The sequence below is a fragment of the Theileria orientalis genome, chromosome 4 (assembly GCF_000740895.1).
Source record: "Theileria orientalis strain Shintoku DNA, chromosome 4, complete genome".
Taxonomy (NCBI): domain Eukaryota; phylum Apicomplexa; class Aconoidasida; order Piroplasmida; family Theileriidae; genus Theileria; species Theileria orientalis.
Window position 1 is genome coordinate 868216 of NC_025263.1, and position 20585 is coordinate 888800.

Sequence of the window (20585 nt, forward strand, 5' to 3'; positions counted from 1 at the left end):
TATTTACACATTTTAATTACAAATTTAAATGTATATAATAGTATATAAAGGTATATAAAGGTATATTATTGTTTTACATCAAAAATGCTGTAACTTGGTGTTTGAGGCAATAGGTTGTCGTAATTAGATGTTGAAACTTGGTCCCTGTCGTTGAAAACAGTAAATTTATACGTTTTCTTTAGCAACTTGTACCTATTTGAAGAATCAAGTTTCAAGAGTTTATTTGATATGAATGAGCTCTTCTTAGGCACATAGTTTAAAACTGAGAATACTTGCTTATTAGTATCAACTGGAGCCTTGTACGATGTCAACATAGAGTCGACATTTGCGATATGTTCGTTTAAGTCATTTGACCTCAGCGAACATAAGCACTTGAATTGAGACTTTGAGCAAACACTTGCACACCTGTCTCCACAGTGAGATGAAGTTTGATAATTCAGAGAATGAGGATGCCTATACAATCTTCTGCCTTCGATTCTTCCCATTCCAGATGTTAAAATGAACCTGCCGGCATTACGCCAGTCGAGCGGGTATCGCGGCAAAAAGACAGTTGGAACCTATTGAGTGTGTAAGAATAAAAGTAAAAACCTTTGTCGTAGGATAAACCTGATCGTAGAGCCTCCTTCCATGATTATGATTCCCTAAATAATTAAATCAATAACGGAAGGCACCTCTAAATCCAGTCGTAACCTTAGGGTCTGGAGGTATGTGATTTAGTCTCTTCTCCTTTGGCGGTAACGGCTTAACTGAGAACCATCTCCTCTTCAGCATCAGAGTATCGTTTAATCTACTGAAATACATACTGTTTATTATTTACTAATTATATTATGATTAAACAGTTTGTCATAAACATTATAGTAACTTATTATTATCATCGACACCATAATATAAGAAATGATAATAATATATTTTATAAAAGTACACATTTTAGTAATAACTACTAATTTTATAATTTATTTTACAATATTATACATTGATAGATGTTGGAGTCTATGCTAGGAGGTTTATCAGCTGCTTCCTCTGGGTCACGATCTCGTTCGAGAGGCGACCCGAGCAGAACGTGTTCACAATGTTCTCCAGACGCACCCTCGCAAGCTTCACGTCGCCGTAGACCTTGCCGTGCAGGTCGCTGTTTCCGTACTGGTCCGAGTATATCGACGCGACGGTCGCGCGCCTCCGCTCCTCCACAAGCAGGACGCAGCAGTGGTAGGGCGAGAAGTAGATGCACTGGCCGCCGCCGCAGACCTTCGCGTGCGCAACCAGCTCCTCGTCGTAGATGCTCATGAGCTCCCCCTTCTTCAGGCGCCTCAGCTTCTTCTCCACGTGCACGAGGAACCGCGTGTCCTGCGCCGTTTGAACCTTGTGGCAGCACTCGTTGTTTGAGCACACGAGCGAGCCGCAGAGCAGGCACATCAGGGGGTTCGCGGGCTTGAGTCCGCAGTTCGCGCAGCTCCTCAGAGCCGTGTTCCTTATCATGTCCCAGTGCAGCTCCGTCAGGTGCCTCTCCACGTCGATGAGGCTGTACTTGGAGAGTATTGGCGGCGTGACCTCCATGTTGCAGTTCCTGTTCAGCTGCATCTGACTCTTGTAAGTTTCGCTGAACATGTTTCTCAGTATCTCGGAAGGTTTCATCAGAATCGACTTTGCTCCTATTCCGAGCGCCTCTATCAGCAGGTTGAACCTCGTGGCCTCGCTGTTCAGGTGTCCGTAGAGCACCTTCGAGCACACTTCGTCCTCGTACTTGAACATGCTGTTCAAAGCCCAGAAGGCTACGTCCAAGAAGATGTTGAGTGACTCAAACAGCTGTTCTTTGTACTTTTCGAACATCACTTCCACCACTGCAAAGGTAAACGCGTCGTTCTCGTTTGCTTTGAATGCGTTCGTGGTTCTCATGAGGTCCACATCGTTCCCTTTTCTCGAGAGGTGCCTATAAATGTCTGCTTTAAACGGCTCGTAGTTTATGTATCCCATCTGTATGAAGTGGCGAACTGTGAAGTTGAACACCTTTTCTATGACTGACAGGAAACTTGTGCTGACGTCCACTTTTAAATTCGATATGCCACTTGCTAATTCTGGCGTCAGGAAGTCCAGTATATGAGGCGACTGCGGTATGTTGTGCCTTATCGTCTCGAAGAAGACTGTGTTGCTGTGGTTTTTGTATAACAGCCCGTTCAGACGCCTTGCCAGGTCTACTCCCCTGTACATGTTGTGTGCGCTATTCGTCGTTATTGGCGTCGATGCGGATTCGATTTTAAGTATTGATGACGGCGACTCGTCTGTAGTGTCGATCTTTCCGTCGTGCAGTCTCTGCCTCTTCGGGTATACCGCCTGTTCGAATACCTCCTCTAGCCCGTACGCTATCGCTTCAAAGTCGTACTTGTTATTCAGGCTGTTTTGTATCTCTCGCGCCTTCAGGATCCTGGAGACCTGGTTGAACAGGTGCCTCTCCAGAAGTTCGTCCGTTATGTACGTGTTAACTCTGTCGTGCAATATTTGATCGTACGGGATCGGCTCCGTCAGCGCCTCCACGTGCTTGTCGTGAACCGACTTCAGCATCCCCGAGTACTCTACCATGTCTGATATCATGTCGTCTAGTTGCTCATAATATATCGAATCCTTTGTATACTTGCTTTTACTCCGCTGCCTCCTACTATCACAAATGTGCCCTAGCATCATGTTGTACGACCTATACTCGTTCAGGTTCTCTTCGAAGTCTGTGAATGCGATCCTCGGCACGACGTCGCACGGGAATTCCGCGTTTGCGAAGAGGTCGCTGAAGAACTTCTGGTTGAACGCCGTCATGAACTCTATCTTGAGCCTCGTCCTATACAGCCTTTCGTCTCCGTCTGAGTAGTTTTCTATAAAGCGCCTGTAGTTGATCCTCATTACGTCGACTATGAACCTGTCCATTACTTGAAGTGACGCAACTACTGTGAAGAAGTACACGTAGTGCGTGATCACCGATTTGACGTAGTTTTTTTGCGATAAAAAGACCTTCAGGAACTCCCTGATGTAGTCGAACGACCATGGGTTCAACACCATGTCGTTTCCGAAGATTTTGTTCGCACTCATCTTGCCTTGATACGATATATAATGGTTCAAAGGCAGTAGGCTATTTATTCTGGAGATTTCATATCTCCTTTTCATTAGTCTCTGGATGAAGTCGTTTTCGGTGGTCGACTCCACGTAGTAAGTGTCGTCTTTTTTCTTCTCTTCGTCTCGTCTTATCATTTTGTACATCTGTAACAGGGTTACTTCGTTCAGCGACTCCACGAATACTCTGATCATATCCGTTTCCTTCTCCAGCATCTTGTCCTTGTACAGCGACAAGTCAGGCATGACCATCTTCGTGTCATCGTAGTCGTAATAGGACTTATCCAGCAGCACATTCTTGGTATACACGTTATCGAATTCGTAGTCGTCCTCGTTGCTGTTCGGCATCATGCCTGTGAAGTAAAAGTTCCTTAGCAGCTGCGAGTAAAATGCGTTGGGCGTGTTCAGCATGTTCCTTCTGACTGAGGACGTGCTCAGCATCTCGTTGTAGAGCACCCAGACCTTCGGGTCCACTTCTACTGTCGAATTCACGTGCCTCCAGTTCCTGATTCCGAAGTACGCTCTTTTGTCCGAGAAGAGCGCCCTCGAGTACGGCGTCAGCAGTGCTCTCGAAAACTTTTCCGTGTAGTCCAGTTCCGACCCTCGCAAATTGATGAGACTGTATACCTTATTCGACTTCACGACTTCCCAGTTTTCCACGAAGTACCTATACACCGACTGCATCATATGTGCGTTTTCCTTGTCGAAGACTCTTATTGGTGGCAGAGTGTACTTTTCCTTCATCTTGAACGCTTCGCACTTGTAACTGTTGAGGTTTGAGAGGTCAAAGTCGAAGTTTGCGCAGTAGCTGCATTCGATGTTCTTCAGCGGAGCTGTCGAGCCCAAACTCAGCTCGTCGACTCTGCTCTTACTGTCCGTGTTCAGGTAGTAGTTGATGTTCTTGTTTGAGGAGATTACGCTCATTGCGTACACGTATTTGCCGTGTTTTTCGTTCATTGCGTACACTGGACATGGCAGCCACAGGTTACTGTACGGGTACCTCCATGAGGATTTGCACAGGTCATAAATATTATATATCGAGTTACTTCTGCATTTTATGAAGTTTGTGCTTTTGTATATATCGCTGAAATGCACTCTTACTGACAAACGTCGGTTTTTATTTTGAACGTTCAACGATTCCAATGAGTCATCAATACTGTCAAATTTGTCCATTAAAATGTTTGCCCATACATTTAGAGAATCTTCATGTTCATTTCCAATATTATCTTTATTTTTAGAAATTGCTGCCAGGTATGGTACCAGATGGTCTTCTGGTGCGTACTTCTGAATCTTCGAGTCTGGGATCATGTTAAGCGTGTAGTTGCATAGTGTCTTGCACATCGGGCACAGGAACTCTGTCGACGCTCTGTGTATTCCGTATATTGAGAAGTTTTCCACATCTTCCTGCATATTCCTGTGTTCGTTGATGCATCTCGTGTGTGCTACGTGCCCACATGATGATATGATCGACGACTTAAGCGGTATTGATGACTTTGCGTACACGCCATAGTTTGTTCGTCGACTAATATCCCCGTATATGTCATTGTACGATTTGCCGAATGTGAATATCGACCTACTGCTTCCACCACTCGTGCTACTCGAGTTTTGTACCGATCCACTATCGTTTGTGCCACCATATTCGTTGCTCATCGATTCACCCTTTGATAAGAACTCATTCGATAGCCCGTTTGACGACGAGCACCTTCTTAACACGTTGTTTGATGAGATGAAGCACAGACACGACATTTCCGACTCCGACTCCATTTTCTGCTTACACAGGATACACAGTATTGATTCCTCAGTATCCCCCTCCTCCATTTGTTCCATGTCCTCAGTATCAATTTTAAAGAGTTCCTGCTGCTTAAATATTTTGTTAAGGAACTTCTTCTGTATCTTCTTAACGTCCTTCTTTTCTATCTGCTTACTCTTATTTTCCGGCTTACTCTTAAAGTTGTACACTTTGTTTAGTCTGTTCAACGTGTAGTTTATGCACTTCTTGTATACTTCGTCGTCCATTCTGCTTAGAATCAACTTCAGCATACTCACCATAACGAATCCTATGTTCTCGTGTGCTGGCGTCAGCTTACTGTAGAGCAGGTTAAGCATCTTCAGTGAGTACAACAGCACGTGGCTCGACCTTTTAAACTTGTAGTTCGAGCACGCCAGCATGTTTGACGCCAACTCAAACTTCTTAAAGTTCGACTCCTTTGACGACTCCAGAGCTGTTTTGTACAGGTCAGGGAGCGACTCAAAGTCCTTCTTCTCCAACTTAAACTCCATTTTCGATTCGTATACCAACGGAAGCAGCAGGTAGTTAAAGAGCATGTTGCAGCTGATCGAGTTAAGTATCAGCGCCTGCGTTTCCCTGTACTCTGGCGACATTATTTCTCCCTCGAACGGCCCTAGCAGACTTATGTCGTGATTTAGGCATTGGCTCGAGATTGCGTGCGTTGCTGGTTGCAGCGTGTTCCACACTACGTCGATCAGCTTATATGACTCCTGCTTCAGCCTTATGTACGTCTTGTCCGACACCTTCGAGTAATTAAACATTGCCACGCGCTCGATCGTCTCTATGAACATTGGGTGGTGTTTCCAGTGCTTCTTCGTCTCGTTAACTATCTGTCCGAACTCCACGTTCCCTGAGGCCAGCGAGTTAACTATGTCCATCAGCAGCAGCGGGTACCCTCTGTTCACAAACCACTCCTTCGTCGTCTTCCTCGAGATTGAGAGTATTTCCAGGTGCTTAATGTCGTTTACCAGCGTGTTCAGCAGTATGTAGAAGAAGTTGATTTTAAAATCAAAGGTTCCCGGGTCACTCTTGCATGCTGGGTACTCCTCAAATTGTATCTCAAACGATTCTCCTTCTGAAATATTGTTGTGGTCGATCGATGAGCTCATATCCTCTTCTCGATTGTCCTCACCTCTCTCCTGCTCTCTGCTCGTTGTAATCCGTCCTTGCACATCAGATATCAAATTTTCAACTACATTGTATATTTCATTTAGTGAAGTTTCCTCGGCTCCCGTTTTTGCCGCGGCGCCATTCCTATACCTTTCCACTGCGCTCTTATATGGCGAACTCTCATAGTGTTTTAGGTCAAAGCATATTTCAAATATGTACGTCAACACGTCAAAGTCGCTCCTGAAGTTCTTCATGCCCAGCAGCACCACTGCCATTTGTATTGATGCGATATCGAACGAGTCGAATAGCAACTCGTAGTACGTCGTCCTCTGGTCTCGCAGCGACTCTCCGTTGAAGACCCACAGGTTATGCTTTATCTCCATTGCGAACTTCAGGACGTCGATTGTGCTTCTCAGCACGTACTTCAGCACATCGTTATCGAAGAGCTCCAAGAGATCAAACTGCAGACTCTCATTCGACTTAAGGTGCAGGAACGACTTGTTCAGGTATTCCGCCACTCTTTCGTCCGTCATCGCCATGAGCGTCAGGTGGTACTTCGCGTATCTTCTCACCACGTTAAAGTCCACTACTGAGGTGAAGAGTCTAACCAGTGGTATGTGGAAGCTTCTCGTCAGCATATTGGAGTTAAACTTTACGTTGAGCGCGTTTTTCTTTATGAAATCGTTGAAGTTTTTATATAGCTTAAGCACCATCGGCAGATCAGTGTCCCCTAGTGACTTGATGTAGTCTGACAGCGGCTTGAACGCGCTGTGCAGGCTGTGCTCCACTGTGAATGCGATAGAGTAACCTATAATTCCATGATCTCTTCACGTCGTACCTGTGTTCTCGTACTGCACGTGCGTCCTGGTGTGCCGTTCTATCAGGTTCATGTAATTGTGAACGAAGAACAGGTTAAAGACTGTGGTCTGTAGCCTCTCGTCAGACAGTAGCAGGCGACACACCACTGTGTGATTCATCAGGTACGTCAGGTCACTTATTATCCTTATGTAGAGACTAAACATCATATGACTTTGTTATCATGTTACTTGAATTTCTTCCTGTCGAATCTTGCGAATTGCAGCGTGTTCAACCTCTTATCTATCGGCGCCTTGTCTACTATCGGATCTATGCAGATTTCCATGAACTGGTTCTTCAGCAGTTCAAATGCTATATTTGAGTACGTGAAGAGCTGAACTGACAGGTTACTCAGGTGCCAGTCTGAACATTGATGTTATTGTCCGACCTACCATCTTGTATCTCCTTCAGCGGCTGCACAATGTCAACATACAATTCCGCCTATAAATTTTATTCATCATTTAACTTACGAATAACGAAGAGAACTTCTTCTTAAACGACATCGATGTTATCATTGTCAAATAAAACGAGTTGAACGACTGTTTAATAATTATTTTTTATTTTCCAATTACCTTTTGCAAGTCGTTCGGCAGTATTTGGTGCCTCAGCATCCAGTCCTTCAACACTTCGCGCGATAAACACAGGCTCAGTGAGTATCTAAACTTCTTGTTTATACTGTTACATACCTGTATGCTGGAGTTACGTTTGCCAGATCGTTTAGGAAGAGCACCAAAATTTGCAGCGTTTCTCCGTTTACTGCGTTGATGTTGTGTAAATAATATGACACATTCGTGACTATGTGTCGAATTAGTGTCTCCAATCTCATCAGAAACGAGTTCGTAAACAGGTCGAGCGTACATTTTTCGTCTATTATCGTTCCGTTCGTGTGCACCGAGCACGAGCCCTTAACATCCCATGAACTGACATCTCCGCAATCTGCAAATTATGAAATCGCTAACACCTACCACAGCAGCCTCCTGATGTTTTTGTCAATCTGTATTCGTGACCGGTGTGATCTGAATCAAAGAAGCAGTCGACTAAGTTGTGATTAAACAAGTAAAACTTACGGCAAATGGCACAAGTTCCGTCATACTCACAATCATAACATTTTATTGCAACTGTTTCTTCAAGCCATTTATTTGTACAGAATCCAGAATATCCTAAAAAGTTTTTTAATTAATGTATAAAGTTTGTTTTCTAACCCTTGACGTTGTACTCATTAATTAGCGATATAATGTAATTTTTGTCACAGAATCCATATAAATATTTGTAGAGCTGGTTAAATATGACATCTTTTGAGCTTCCACTGTCAAAATTGATGTTTTCGATATTTGTAGGCTCCAAGGATTTATAATCAGTATTAACCATAGAATCAACAATTTATGTAATATTTAAAAGTTATATAACTTATACACATAATTTTTAACAAGAAATACAATATATGCTATTTGTACAAAAATATATATATAAAATTGTGATTAAATGAGGTTTAACATATGTGTAAAAATTTTATAAAATATATTTTGTTAAATGATTATATTATTTTATATATAATTATAAATAATGTTTATTAAATTTTATAATGATCTTAATATATATATAAAAATATACGATTGTATAATGAATTTATCGATCATTAATTTTTTTATTTATAACTATTTTATAAACTTTTATTTATTCTTTACGGTTTATTTTTATGTATTCATTTAAATAATGGATAAATTTGATTAAATTAATTATTATGTGAATCACGTGTGCTCCTACACAATATTTAAAATTTTTATCATTTATATTATTTAAAAATGAATTTATCTTTTCTGTTTTAAATTAAATCGCAATTTTGAATATTTCAAATCATTTGTATAATATATTTTATTGTTTTTTATCTTTATTGGATAATTATATATTATTTTCATTTTTAACCATGTATACAAATTTGTTATAATTTAACTCCTTTATAACATCTTAAAATTTGTTTTAACATGGGAACTTCCTTTTCTAAGGATCATCTCACCAAAAATAAATATATCAAGGACTGTATACGTAAATTTGACCAGAATGAATTGGAAGTGCTACATAAAATATTTAAAGAGTTATCTAGCAGATCTACGTCTGCGGGAATAGATAAAGAAACATTTTTACAGTACTTTAATCTTCCTGGTCTTTGGGGAGAACAGCTTTTTAGAAAATTTGATATCAACTGTATGTTCTACAAATTTAATTTAATATTTAGATTCTGGATCAGTCGAATTGGATGAATTTTTAATTGGCATATCTGTGTCATGTAGAGGGACCAGAACGGAGAAGATTTACGTGTTGTTTAAGCTTTTTGACTTGAATAATGACAACCTTATCCACAAGTTCGAGCTCCTGGCGATGCTATCGAACTTTCCGCAGCTTACAAAGTACCTATACACGTCAATAAACAATGGTGAGTCTTAAATAATAATATGTCGACATAGCGGATTCGAGATTTAACGCAAGGAACAGGAATCTTAAAATGCTCGACAGAGTTCACAAGCGAATCTCATTTAATTCAGTTCAACTGCTATATGAAAATGAAAAGGATTTTCGAATAGCAAACACACCAGCAAACAATAATTACGTGCCCTTTAAGAGTAAGATAGGCCCTTATTATTATATTTTAGCGTCTTCGAACGAGTCGAACGCGTCGAGACAATCGTCATACACTGACGTGTCGATAGTAAAGACGGACAAGAAGAATTCAGTATGTGATAAAATATCGAAATCAGTATCAGACTTTTCACACGGTAAGCAAAAGGGAAAAACAAATATTTTTAGATACGATGTCGCTATCAGCATATTTGAATAGGTACTATTCGGATGAAGCAAATGGGCTGTTTAATTATTGCACACCATGTCAGCCAAATCATGCTGGTAAAGTTTTAACGCCAATGAGGTCAAAGTCGTTTTCAAAAACAAATAAAACGGAGAGGAACTGCGATTTTAAGTTGGATAAGTATAAGTTGAAATGGGAGAGCTATGAGACTGATTCGTCTAACTCATCGGAGTCAAACGACGAGTTTAACAAATCGTTCGTTAGCTCAAACTCATCACACGAGAGTTGGAACGAGGCTGAGATGTCGGAGATAAACACACTGTCGCATCACGATGACCCCTCGTCGCTGGTAGTTATGTCGATCATACAGGAAAACGAAGGACAGCAAGGATTCGATAACACGAACCTGGACTTGGAGACCCTGGTCGACCAGATATTCGAGGAGTGCGAGTTCGACGAAACGGGATGCCTGACCTTCCAGATGTTCAAGGCGTGGCTGGAAAAAAATGAGTCGATACTGGCGATGTTCTCAGAGTGCCTGCACGAGGAGGTCTGGGGGCTGCAGGGGCACGCGTTCCACCACGACAGAGAGTGCACCGAGTCCTTTTTGGAAAACAAGTACGACTTCAACTATAAGTCGTCGACGGAGTTCGGGAAGTCGATAACGTCGGACTACACTAAGCAGAGCATCAACCTGGACGACATAACGATCAGGACGATCTACCACATCTTCCTGGTGAAGGACCAGCACCTGTTCTACCCACTGGAGAATCACTTGAACACGGTGGTGAGCAGCGAGCTCCTGGAGCACATGAAAAACATTAACACGGGCGTGGACAAGGAGAAGCTGATGGCGACGAAGACGTCGCAGACGGAGGAATCGACGCAGACAATGGACTCGGAAAAGTTCATGTACGAGATATTCGCGTGCCCGAACTGCAAAACGCCGTTCCTGATGTGCCCAGTCTGCTACACGAAGCACAACGCACTCTCACTACACATCGAGTGCAACAACGTATACATAAAGTGCTCAAACTGCAAGTCGTCAGCGGAGAGCGACCTGGGAGTGTTTAAGTCGTGTTGGATATGCTGTTGGAGCTTCAACGACATCTTTAACTTGCCGACGCTCTCGAAGCAGCAAAACTCGTTGAACGGATTATCAATAGCCTCGAACGGAGTGACAACTAACGGGTCGATAGACGCGAAGACAAGAACACAGTTTAACGCCTCGGCGATGTCGCTGAAGTCATCAAAGGCAGCAGCTGACGCACTTAACAAAAACATTAACTTTAACGTGACGACGAAGTCGGGACTCATGTATAAAATCGGGAAGACTCTGCACCAGTGGAAGTCTAGGTACTACGTGCTGGTGGGAAACATACTGTACTACTACAAGGATAAGGGAAGCACGAGGCCGCGAGGATGCATATTCCTGGAAGGATGTTACCTGGACACGCTGAGAAAAAGGCAGATCGGAGACAAGTACGGATTCTCAATATGCCACAAGGGCAACAAGTTCTCGAGGAGAGACTTCTACGTGGAGACGATGGAGGAGTTCCTGGACTGGATAGAAGTGCTGAGGCACGCAATGAAGCAGCAGGTGCTCTCCTCGATGTATGAAATATGCGAACAGCTGGGACAGGGCAAGTTCAGCATCGTATACAGAGCAATCTACAAGGAGACGGGCGAAGAGTACGCAGTGAAGATCATCGACAAAACGAAGATCACACACCAGGAGCGGGAACTGCTGAGAAGTGAAATTTCAATCCTGAAACTGCTGAAGCACAACAACGTCATATACCTGAAGGACATAATTGACATGAAGGACCACCTGTACATCGTGATGGAGCTGGTGCGCGGCGGCGAGCTATACGACCTGCTGCACTCGGAGCACAGGCTCTCGGAGGAGCACACGCACAGGATAATATCGCAGCTGCTGAAGACGGTGGCGTACCTGCACAAGTGCGGCATCATACACAGGGACCTGAAGCCGGAAAACCTGCTGCTCACAGACAGGAGCGAGTCGGGCTCGATCAAGCTGACGGACTTTGGACTCTCGACGCTCTGCAGCCCCAACGACATACTGACGCAGCCGTGCGGGACGCTGGCGTACGTGGCGCCCGAGGTGCTCACGATGCAGGGCTACAACCAGAAGTCGGACGTGTGGTCGATAGGAGTTATCATGTACCTGCTGATCCGAGGAAGGCTGCCGTTCGCGATCAAAAAGTCGCACACGATACACATCTGGGAGCACTACAAGGTGACCTTCGACGGCTCAATCTGGAGAGGAGTCTCCTCATCCGCGAAGGACCTGATCAGGAAGCTGCTCGAGATCGACCCTGCGAAGCGAGTCTCAGTCTTCGAGGCGCTCAACCACATCTGGGTGAAGAACTTCGTGGCGGTGAACCACGACTCGCCGTCGGTGACGATGATGGCGCACCACGGGGAGTCGGACGAGTTCTACCAGTCGCTGCGGAACACGACGGACACGACATTCGTGCTGCCCTACTCGGAGAGCTGCAACAGGAACCTGAATAAGCTGCAGAACGTGGAGTACAAGAGCGACATCATAGCGGAGAAGGAACCGGACTCGGACGACTCGAACAAGCGCGGCATATCGACGGTGCTGAAGCTGGAAACTGTAAACGAGTAGAGCAACTTAATGTGATTCACGCGCCAAAGTATCGTACGCGTACAGCTAGCAGAGGGCTAAACGTATATTATACAAATAATTATGATAGGATTTTAATAAAAATTGACATTTTGATAAATTGATAAAATGTATACTAAAATATTAATAAAAGTTGCTAAAGAGTAAACTGATAAAATTAACAAAGCATATGTGTATATGGAATGCCCTCATATTTGTAATAGGTGTTAAAACATTGGCACATTTTTAATATATTTGTAATATGTATAAAAGAAAGAGGGAACGGTCAATTAATATCTCAGATATTCCTCCGGATGTTTTAAAAATTATCATTTCCTACTCTCCCAGAGAATTTCTGCCACTGTCGCGGTATTTCTGTAGAACAACAAGGGGATTGAGGAGGGAGATCAACATCGCAAACACCAAAAAATACTCAATCGATTCGAAGTCTATTTTTAAAACAATCTTCAGGTATCTGTGCCACTTAACAGCTTTCTTTCAGTTCATTCAACATCACCACTCTCAACGTCAGCGGTTGGAGCAAATGGAACGACACATCTGTACAATATCTGTCTAGACTGATGCAGTCTGGTTACTTTAAGTCGCTGAATTCGCTGTATATGCGGCACTGTAACAATATTAGCAATAAATCGTTACACAGTTTTCTTCCCATCATTGGGAGGAATCTTTTAAATTTGGACCTGTACAACTGTAAGAATGTAAATTATAAGGTTTTCGGGTCGTATAACCCTAATCTGAAGGTACGTGCATCTTTTGCTCCACCGATTTTCAGACTCTGCTCTTTGGATTCCTCAAACGCTCCGACATTCCCGTCGAGAACACCGCCAACGTGTTGGACTATTTGTTTAACACTCAGGTGAATGGAAATACCAGGATCCTGTTTCCGAAGCTGCAAAAGCTCCAGTTGCATAACTACATTGGCGTTAAATCGCTATCGCCCTTGATCAATATTGCAAGCACGCTCGTACGCTTAATAGCTCATAAAATCATCGTAGAAGTCTCTCGACATTAGGGGATGTACTGGCATCGAGGTTGGCGAATTCAACCTTATTTCCAAGTTGACTGCGTTGGAGGAGCTACACATAGGTAATACTCACGTGCTACTTGCCAATATGATCGTCAAATTATCCTAGCATATGCGACATTAGTTGTATATGCATGGATTGTGTTCTCGCATTCGTAATTAATGACAGTGTCACTGGATTTTTAGGACTCCCGGTGGATGCTGAAACTCTCGTTAACATTGTCACTTCTTGTACCAACATTTCCGTTTTGGACGTTTCTGAGTCCGCCGTCACTTCTAGCGTCGTTGACGCAATTTGCAACAATCTCACCATGCTGTCCAGACTCAAGCTTACCAAATGCGGGTACGAACGTTTTATCACTCCCACTTCTTTCAGGACTATTAACAACGAGTTTCTGATTAAGCTGCTGTCCAGCCTCTCGAAGCTATCGCTGATCGACGTCTCTCACTGCTGGAGGCTCACCAACTCAATGTTGGACTCAATAACTAAAATTGCCTCTGGCAACAACCTATCTAAAATAGGCGTTTACATGTGCTCTCTCGACAACTCGAAGTTGTTGTACAAGTTCAACTGCGCTGGCGCAAACAACGTAATACCGGTCATACACAACGAGCTGCAAATAGACGTGAATTAAATTAGCGGTAGGCAAGCTTGCGGTACAGCCTCGGTGCGATGAACAGTACCAGGATGAACACCACGCTCGATATCACCGGGTCAACTGAGTTTGCGAGCTCCGACAGCATCGTCGACCTCCTGTGTAATCGCGTTTACTCAATGATACTTACTTCAGGTTCAATACGTTCCTATCTCTAGACTGCGCTATTAACTCTGCTATTCTAATTAGCCTTTCGAAGGTATCTACATCAATTTTAGTCAGAGAGTCTCCTTAACTCACCTTCCAGTGAATACCACTCCCATTTCGTCTTCGTGCTCGCCAAGACCACCTTTGATAAATACAAAGATAGACTCTCAAGTTTTTTAGTTTGTGGGCTTGAGTCCGCCAGAATTGGCAGTGAGCCGTAAATTGATTCAAATCTCGCTCTTAGTGACTTCTGTCCACTGTGCAGCTGCCTAATCAAATTATTGATTATTCAATAGCTACTGCATTACCTCTTAAGCAGTATAATACACGTATTTATCAGGATCGTTGAGGCGAAATATCTGTTATATCCTGTCAAGTCATTGTTCATGTTCTTCAGCTTCCTCAAAGCTTCAACGATAGTGTCATAATTTTTACAGAACTTGTTTATATTGTCTTCTAGTGTGCTAAGTTCGTCGTAAATTGTTCTTTCTGATCCCGTTACGTTTAGTTCAGTTTCCCTAGTCTTTGTGAATATCCACTTGTCGGTGAACGGAACATAGTCGCAGTGGTAAAAATTGAAGTCTGTGAGTGTTGCTGGGAGCTTAAGTTTAACACGATCTAGTACTGACACTTCCACTGTTAGTGGTAGTCGGGGGTTACTGTCGTTGATCGTCCCTATCATATTCGAGGTGATCTGGGAATTTTAATAACATATATTTCTTACCTTTACAAGGGTCCCTACTGGAACTGTTTTATTTAAATACTTCTTTGCGAGTATAATATTTGATCCATTTGCCTGTATTCGTGATAATTTATAAACGTGCGTACTAAGGCGTATTGTAGCATCCTATATTCTTTCAGTTTGTCTATGACGATGTTTCTATTTCCCTCAAACAGCTGTACTATATTGTTTGCAGATTATAACATACCGGCGGCTCATAAAAATTAAGGAAATACATAGGAACGAAAACTTTATTCTCTACCGCAGTTGAATCAGCATCAGAGGTTGTATCTACATGTTAATTTATGGTACTCGTTTTACCTGGAGGAATCGTAAAGGTATATCTTGAGTTAATTTCTTCAGGAAACCTCTCATTTATGATTTGAACCAGCAACAAATTAGGAGAATAATCATTGGTCAGTTGTAATTTACAAATTGGACAGTTTTGAGTAACGAGAAGAGTCTATATGATGATGAATAAAATATATCGTACCTTATCGATACACTGTTTACAGAAATTGTGTCCGCAAGAAGTCGTTACTGGCTTAAATAATAAATTCAAACAAATCTAAGAAGAATTATAAAGAATAATTCAAGTACCGGGCATTCAAATTCCTTTGGTATAGTCATTGTTAAAATTATATTAAATTAAAAGCAAAGTTAAGTTTGTGTGTTAAATGATAAAATTGTGAATAATTAATATCAGGGTGTATAATAAATAAAATGGAAAACGAAACAAAATATGTATTATTACTTTAGTACTCCCGATACTCAGTACCCAATTATTATGTTTCTAATTTTAAACAGATTTTATTTTATACAAAAATAAAATAAATTTTTATTATATGTTTCTATACTAATTATTTATCAAATGTATTTTAAAATTGAAATACATATTACACAACATTAAAATTGAAACCAACTTCAATTATACAAATATCGTTATTTAAAACTTTGTTTTAAAATGGATTCCGATTTAAATGAAAATCACGATTCTAGTTCAGCCTTTAAATTTAACCCAAACGCTACTGAGTTTAAGCCTAGTAGTTCGTGGTTGGATGTTGAAGTTGACTCACCAGGTGATTCTTGCGCTGACGCAATGGAATCTTTGAAGATTTCGGAAGATCAGCAAGTTGATTTCGATGAAGATAGCGATAGTCAACAGAGCGATTCCAATAAAGGTTAGTCAGATATGTATATAAATCATACAGAGGCCACACTTAAAAAGAAGGAAACAAAGGAATCATCTCTGCCTCCTCCGGATTCTAGAGCACACATAAATATTGTGTTCATTGGACACATAGATGCTGGGAAGTCGACGACCTGTGGAAATATACTGTATGTCAACTATTGTTAATTTGATTTAGGTACTTATCTGGATACGTGGATGAACGTACAATTGAAAAGTACGGAAAGGAAGCAAAGGATAAGAACAGAGAAAGTTGGTTTTTAGCATTTATAATGGACACAAACGAAGAAGAACGCGAAAGGGTAACGAACATGATAATGATCAATTTTTAAAATAGGGAAAGACGATAGAAGTCGGTAGAGCAAAGATGGAGACGCCAAACAGAAGATTTACGATCTTGGACGCGCCAGGTCACAGGAACTATGTGCCGAACATGATAGAAGGAGCTACACAGGCGGACTGCGGAGTCCTCATCATATCAGCAAGGAAGGGAGAGTTTGAAACGGGCTTTGAGAGAGGAGGACAGACGAGAGAACACGCACTTCTGGCGAAAACACTAGGTATTGCTTCATGTGTGAGTCTTAACGTCTTTAGGAGTAAGCTACCTGATAGTAGCAATCAATAAAATGGACGAGCCAACGTGCGACTGGTCAAAGGAAAGGTTCGACAGCATCGTGAAGAAACTTAAGCCGTTCCTGAAGACGTGTGGATTTACAGAGGGCAAGGACCTGAGCTTCGTGCCAATATCTGGCCTACTGGGCCAGAACCTGCTCGACCACGTCTCAGATGTAAAGTATAAACACTACAACAAAAATGCAGCATGGTACGACACGTCGAAGCCGACGCTCTTCGGACTGCTCGACAGCGTGCCCACGAGAGAGTCGGACGAGAACGCGCCACTCAGGATACCAGTGATCGATAGCTACAAGGACAACGGAGTTATCTGTCTGGGAAAGGTGGAATCGGGAATAGTGAGGAGCGGTCAGAGTTGCGTAATACTGCCGAACAAGTCGAAGACTAAAATAGCAAACATCTACTTCGAGAGTGAAGAGTACGCGTACGCAAAGGTGGGAGAAAACATAAGGGTGAGTTGAGTACAAAATAGGCTCCATGTTATTGGTTATTTACATTTTAGTCTATTTTATATATTGGTGTGTATATAACCCTTGTTAAATGCCCTTGCAGATAAGGCTGTCATGCTCAGACGATGAAAATGTCACTAAGGGGTCAGTTTTGTGTAACTTGGAGTCGCTGTGTCCAATTGTAGTCGAGTTCACGGCACTCATATCAGTGATTGACCTGCTGGAGCACAGGCCGCTCATATCCTCAGGCTACTACTGTATGTTCCACGCACACTGCGTGGCAGCCGAAGTTAAGTTCGTAAAGCTGCTCGAGACGGTGGACAAGGCGACGAAAAGGAAGAAGCCCAACCCCGTCTTCGTGTCAAACAACACAATTGTCACCGCCCACCTGATGATCACGCCGCCATCGTGTCTGGAGTCGTTCTCGTTCTGTCCACAATTAGGAAGGTTCACACTCAGAGACGAAGACAAGACGATAGGAATCGGAAAGGTGCTAGAGATCTTGAAAACAGAGTAACGAATGAGTTGAAAGCACGCTATGTGGTAGATAAATTACGTGTTAGCCCATTGTACGCAGTATATGGAGTAGCCACTCGGTTGTATGGGTACACACTAGCTAGGTTAACTAAGACGTAGTGACGAGGGTTAGAAGGTTATTGGAATGACAAGTAGCAAACAATAGCGATTTAAACGTCCCACATGTGGGTGCTGAAGGTCAGCTTGCGCCTTTTTTGGAGTCTGATGTTGTTTAGCTTAATCATGTACCGATTGTGAAGTCTGCGGAACCTGTTGTAATCGGCCATCTTGGACTTCTCAATGTCCTAAACACGGTATTGGTCGTGCAGATGAAAATACCTTCCCGTATACGAACATCTGTATGAGTTCTCCGTATGATTTGTCAGGTTTGTCGAGGTCCCAGAGCCACTTAGGGTAGGCTTCATCAGGGAGAAGCTCGTGGTCCTGATTGATTGAAGCGTAGATGTTAAAGATGTGCTCTTCAGCCTCATCGGAAGGAGATTGGTCTACCTTTACGTTCGTCTGTTGTTTTTTAGTCTGTTTGGCCTTAGTTGCATACACACACCTTTTAACCAGAGCATGAGAGGAATTAAATCTTAAAACATTAGTTGATATAAACTGTCTGATCACATTCATGTATATTTTACAAATTTATAAACATTTTTTTTATTTGTTCAATTTTGTTCTCGTCGGATTCCAACATGTTCCACCACCTGTAAGGTATGTGGAAGAGCCTAAATCCCATTGCCGATATCATATCGTGCCTTCTAAGACACTATTATCGTTTTTAAATTTTTACCGTTTTGCCAGAGACGTTAACTTCATTGTTCCGTCGTAATATTGGTATTTGTTGTTCACCTCAATCACAGTGTTTGTACTTGGTTCAAATATGTCAAGTGTAATTTGGCCTATTAATATTTGATATTAAAACATCAACACTACCTGCCGGTATGCAGTTTTGATGCTTTACATTCATTTTATCGAGGATTCTACTGACATCTTCATGCTCTGGCGATATTGACACCTCCCTTTCGTCATATTGCAACTCTACAATCATAGTTAATATTAATAACTCATAATGGCTCCTCACCTTTATTTGATTTCCTGTACTCTCTTAGGTCTGCTAGGAACTGTTTTGTCGATTTGTTTAAGTTGTTGTACACACTTGGCTTAAGCAGCCTCAAGTACAACTCTATCAATCCCATGTTTCTCGGTGAGTCCCCAAAGTAACTCTTGTAGTATTCGCATCTCTGTAAAAAATCGACCGTCATATCATCTGTGAACATCTCCATGATTGTTATCGGCTTAATTCTTCTACACTCTCTTCCTATTAGGCGTCTAATTGGCATACTTGTTACCTGACAAGTCATTAATTCTGTTACTGAGTGTTTCCTTCAGCGGGTTTACGAGTAGGTTATCGACCATCTCTAGCTTCGATAGACTATTTGCAGCCTAAAATAGTCAGATTTATTAGTTTATCCCACCTTTATTATGAAGTTGTTTCTTAGTATTGGCCAGCACAGCATCATTTCATACAAATCATCGGTCAGTCTCTGGTCCCGTATCTTCAACCTACTCAGTGCCTATATGTCATGAGATGTGTTAACACTGTCGCCAACATACTTGAAATAGATACACGTAGTGCTTTGGCTTCATTTCATGTTTCCTCTTGTATATAATGCTACACATTAGTCGTTAGATTTAATGACCATACTCTATTAATGATTTAACTTTGGGATTAGTCACTCTTGGTATTGATACAGAATGCATATATCTCAAGAGTGTCCTTATATTAGATCCTTTGTGCAGTGCTATTACTCTATCCAACAAAGAGTCCCATGTATTATCATTTATGATATTACCTAATTATGTTTTTATTTTATTAAATGTGTGACTTTGATACCTTTTGAATACTCTTTTGCTTCATTCATCATTACAAATTTTAAATCAAATGAGTTCAATTCCATTATTTCTTTCCTTTCTGGAGATACATAATTTGGTTTAATCCTATATCAAATAATGATTATAATTTTATTACCAGTATTTCTGTGGAGATATTCTTGTTCTATTTCCATTATGTTCATTTTCATTAATTATTTTCTTTTCAATTAACTTTAATTGTTTACCATAGCCTATAATTTAATTTAATTAAATTAATATACCATCGAAAACTCGTTCTCTATCCTTAAAAAACGATTTATAATACTCTTCATTTGATTTATCGTATATTTTCTGAATGTATTTATAGATGTGTGTACGTATCATCGTACTTCATTTTGAAACAGTAGATTATCGTTACTTCCTTTCCTGAATAACATTTAAATACATACTAATTCTTACTCTGTTAATTCATAAGGTGTATTTTTATTTGGAAACATCCTTGAATTTTCAACTAGTGTTTTGTATTTAGGTATTTTCAAGGGATTAGGCGAATCTACCGTCCTAGTTTTATCAAATGTGTAGTATCCATCACCCTTGGATGTTATATATTTTTTAACCTAAATCATTAAAATATGTTTCCAATTGTTTCTAACCTCATGTGGCTTCAAATTGTCGTATTCTTCCTTTCTTATTAGGTTTGTACGCTTTGTCGATAGAAATTCTTCAGTAGTTAATACACCTATTCTTGAAACAGAATCATCATCCATTATATCAACTACTTGATGGTCTATTTTTAAACACTCGTTTGTAAAATTGGTCTTTGATGGAACAAATGATGAGGAATCTTTGGTCTGTTGTAATTCAGATAACTGATTAGATTCTCTGAAGAATTAATAAATAAAAAATATAAATTTACCTTGTAAAGGATCTTTTTTGCGATTTTATACAGATATTAGTGGTAATTAGTACTGTATTTGAAAATCTTATCGAGTTTATTATTTTATTTTCGTTAATGCTAAAACATTTCATCAAGTTGATAATATTGTACATA

The 20585-nt window shown here is 41.3% G+C and overlaps 9 protein-coding genes across 9 annotated transcripts; 4 read left to right on the forward strand and 5 right to left on the reverse strand.

Annotated features, from left to right (window-relative positions):
- Positions 1 to 65: 65 nt before the first annotated feature.
- Positions 66 to 801, reverse strand: TOT_040000398 (conserved hypothetical protein; the record flags this gene model as incomplete). The annotated part of the gene is made up of 3 exons (XM_009694028.1): positions 66 to 557; positions 589 to 641; positions 672 to 801. The coding sequence occupies 3 exons, from the start codon at positions 799 to 801 to the stop codon at positions 66 to 68; spliced, it is 675 nt and encodes a 224-aa protein (XP_009692323.1).
- A 189-nt stretch (positions 802 to 990) lies between these two features.
- On the reverse strand, positions 991 to 8215 carry TOT_040000399 (uncharacterized protein; the record flags this gene model as incomplete). The annotated part of the gene is made up of 14 exons (XM_009694029.1): positions 991 to 1829; positions 1903 to 1910; positions 1949 to 4141; positions 4229 to 4615; positions 4766 to 6800; positions 6831 to 7006; positions 7039 to 7210; positions 7240 to 7288; positions 7318 to 7386; positions 7420 to 7504; positions 7534 to 7783; positions 7813 to 7884; positions 7915 to 8007; positions 8050 to 8215. The coding sequence occupies 14 exons, from the start codon at positions 8213 to 8215 to the stop codon at positions 991 to 993; spliced, it is 6594 nt and encodes a 2197-aa protein (XP_009692324.1).
- A 614-nt stretch (positions 8216 to 8829) lies between these two features.
- Positions 8830 to 12300, forward strand: TOT_040000400 (myosin light chain kinase; the record flags this gene model as incomplete). Its single annotated transcript, XM_009694030.1, has 4 exons — positions 8830 to 9049; positions 9081 to 9278; positions 9310 to 9618; positions 9650 to 12300. 4 exons carry the CDS (start codon positions 8830 to 8832, stop codon positions 12298 to 12300), a joined length of 3378 nt encoding a protein of 1125 aa, XP_009692325.1.
- Positions 12301 to 12559: 259 nt separating this feature from the next.
- Positions 12560 to 13977, forward strand: TOT_040000952 (conserved hypothetical protein; the record flags this gene model as incomplete). The annotated part of the gene is made up of 5 exons (XM_009694031.1): positions 12560 to 12768; positions 12800 to 13058; positions 13091 to 13282; positions 13314 to 13404; positions 13529 to 13977. The coding sequence occupies 5 exons, from the start codon at positions 12560 to 12562 to the stop codon at positions 13975 to 13977; spliced, it is 1200 nt and encodes a 399-aa protein (XP_009692326.1).
- A 1-nt stretch (position 13978) lies between these two features.
- TOT_040000402 (uncharacterized protein) lies at positions 13979 to 15496 on the reverse strand (the record flags this gene model as incomplete). Its single annotated transcript, XM_009694032.1, has 10 exons — positions 13979 to 14093; positions 14129 to 14201; positions 14239 to 14414; positions 14454 to 14839; positions 14870 to 14941; positions 14974 to 15042; positions 15075 to 15157; positions 15188 to 15329; positions 15360 to 15434; positions 15467 to 15496. 10 exons carry the CDS (start codon positions 15494 to 15496, stop codon positions 13979 to 13981), a joined length of 1221 nt encoding a protein of 406 aa, XP_009692327.1.
- A 334-nt stretch (positions 15497 to 15830) lies between these two features.
- On the forward strand, positions 15831 to 16680 carry TOT_040000403 (translation elongation factor EF-1 subunit alpha; the record flags this gene model as incomplete). Its single annotated transcript, XM_009694033.1, has 4 exons — positions 15831 to 16047; positions 16078 to 16204; positions 16234 to 16357; positions 16393 to 16680. 4 exons carry the CDS (start codon positions 15831 to 15833, stop codon positions 16678 to 16680), a joined length of 756 nt encoding a protein of 251 aa, XP_009692328.1.
- Positions 16681 to 17396: 716 nt separating this feature from the next.
- On the forward strand, positions 17397 to 17654 carry TOT_040000953 (elongation factor subunit; the record flags this gene model as incomplete). The annotated part of the gene is made up of 1 exon (XM_009694034.1): positions 17397 to 17654. The coding sequence occupies one exon, from the start codon at positions 17397 to 17399 to the stop codon at positions 17652 to 17654; it is 258 nt and encodes an 85-aa protein (XP_009692329.1).
- A 169-nt stretch (positions 17655 to 17823) lies between these two features.
- Positions 17824 to 18289, reverse strand: TOT_040000405 (uncharacterized protein; the record flags this gene model as incomplete). Its single annotated transcript, XM_009694035.1, has 2 exons — positions 17824 to 17958; positions 17993 to 18289. 2 exons carry the CDS (start codon positions 18287 to 18289, stop codon positions 17824 to 17826), a joined length of 432 nt encoding a protein of 143 aa, XP_009692330.1.
- A 7-nt stretch (positions 18290 to 18296) lies between these two features.
- On the reverse strand, positions 18297 to 20584 carry TOT_040000406 (uncharacterized protein; the record flags this gene model as incomplete). Its single annotated transcript, XM_009694036.1, has 15 exons — positions 18297 to 18420; positions 18453 to 18561; positions 18596 to 18700; positions 18744 to 18980; positions 19012 to 19105; positions 19138 to 19236; positions 19277 to 19334; positions 19368 to 19515; positions 19557 to 19660; positions 19692 to 19785; positions 19816 to 19885; positions 19924 to 19960; positions 19994 to 20151; positions 20188 to 20416; positions 20451 to 20584. The coding sequence occupies 15 exons, from the start codon at positions 20582 to 20584 to the stop codon at positions 18297 to 18299; spliced, it is 1800 nt and encodes a 599-aa protein (XP_009692331.1).
- Position 20585: the final 1 nt, after the last annotated feature.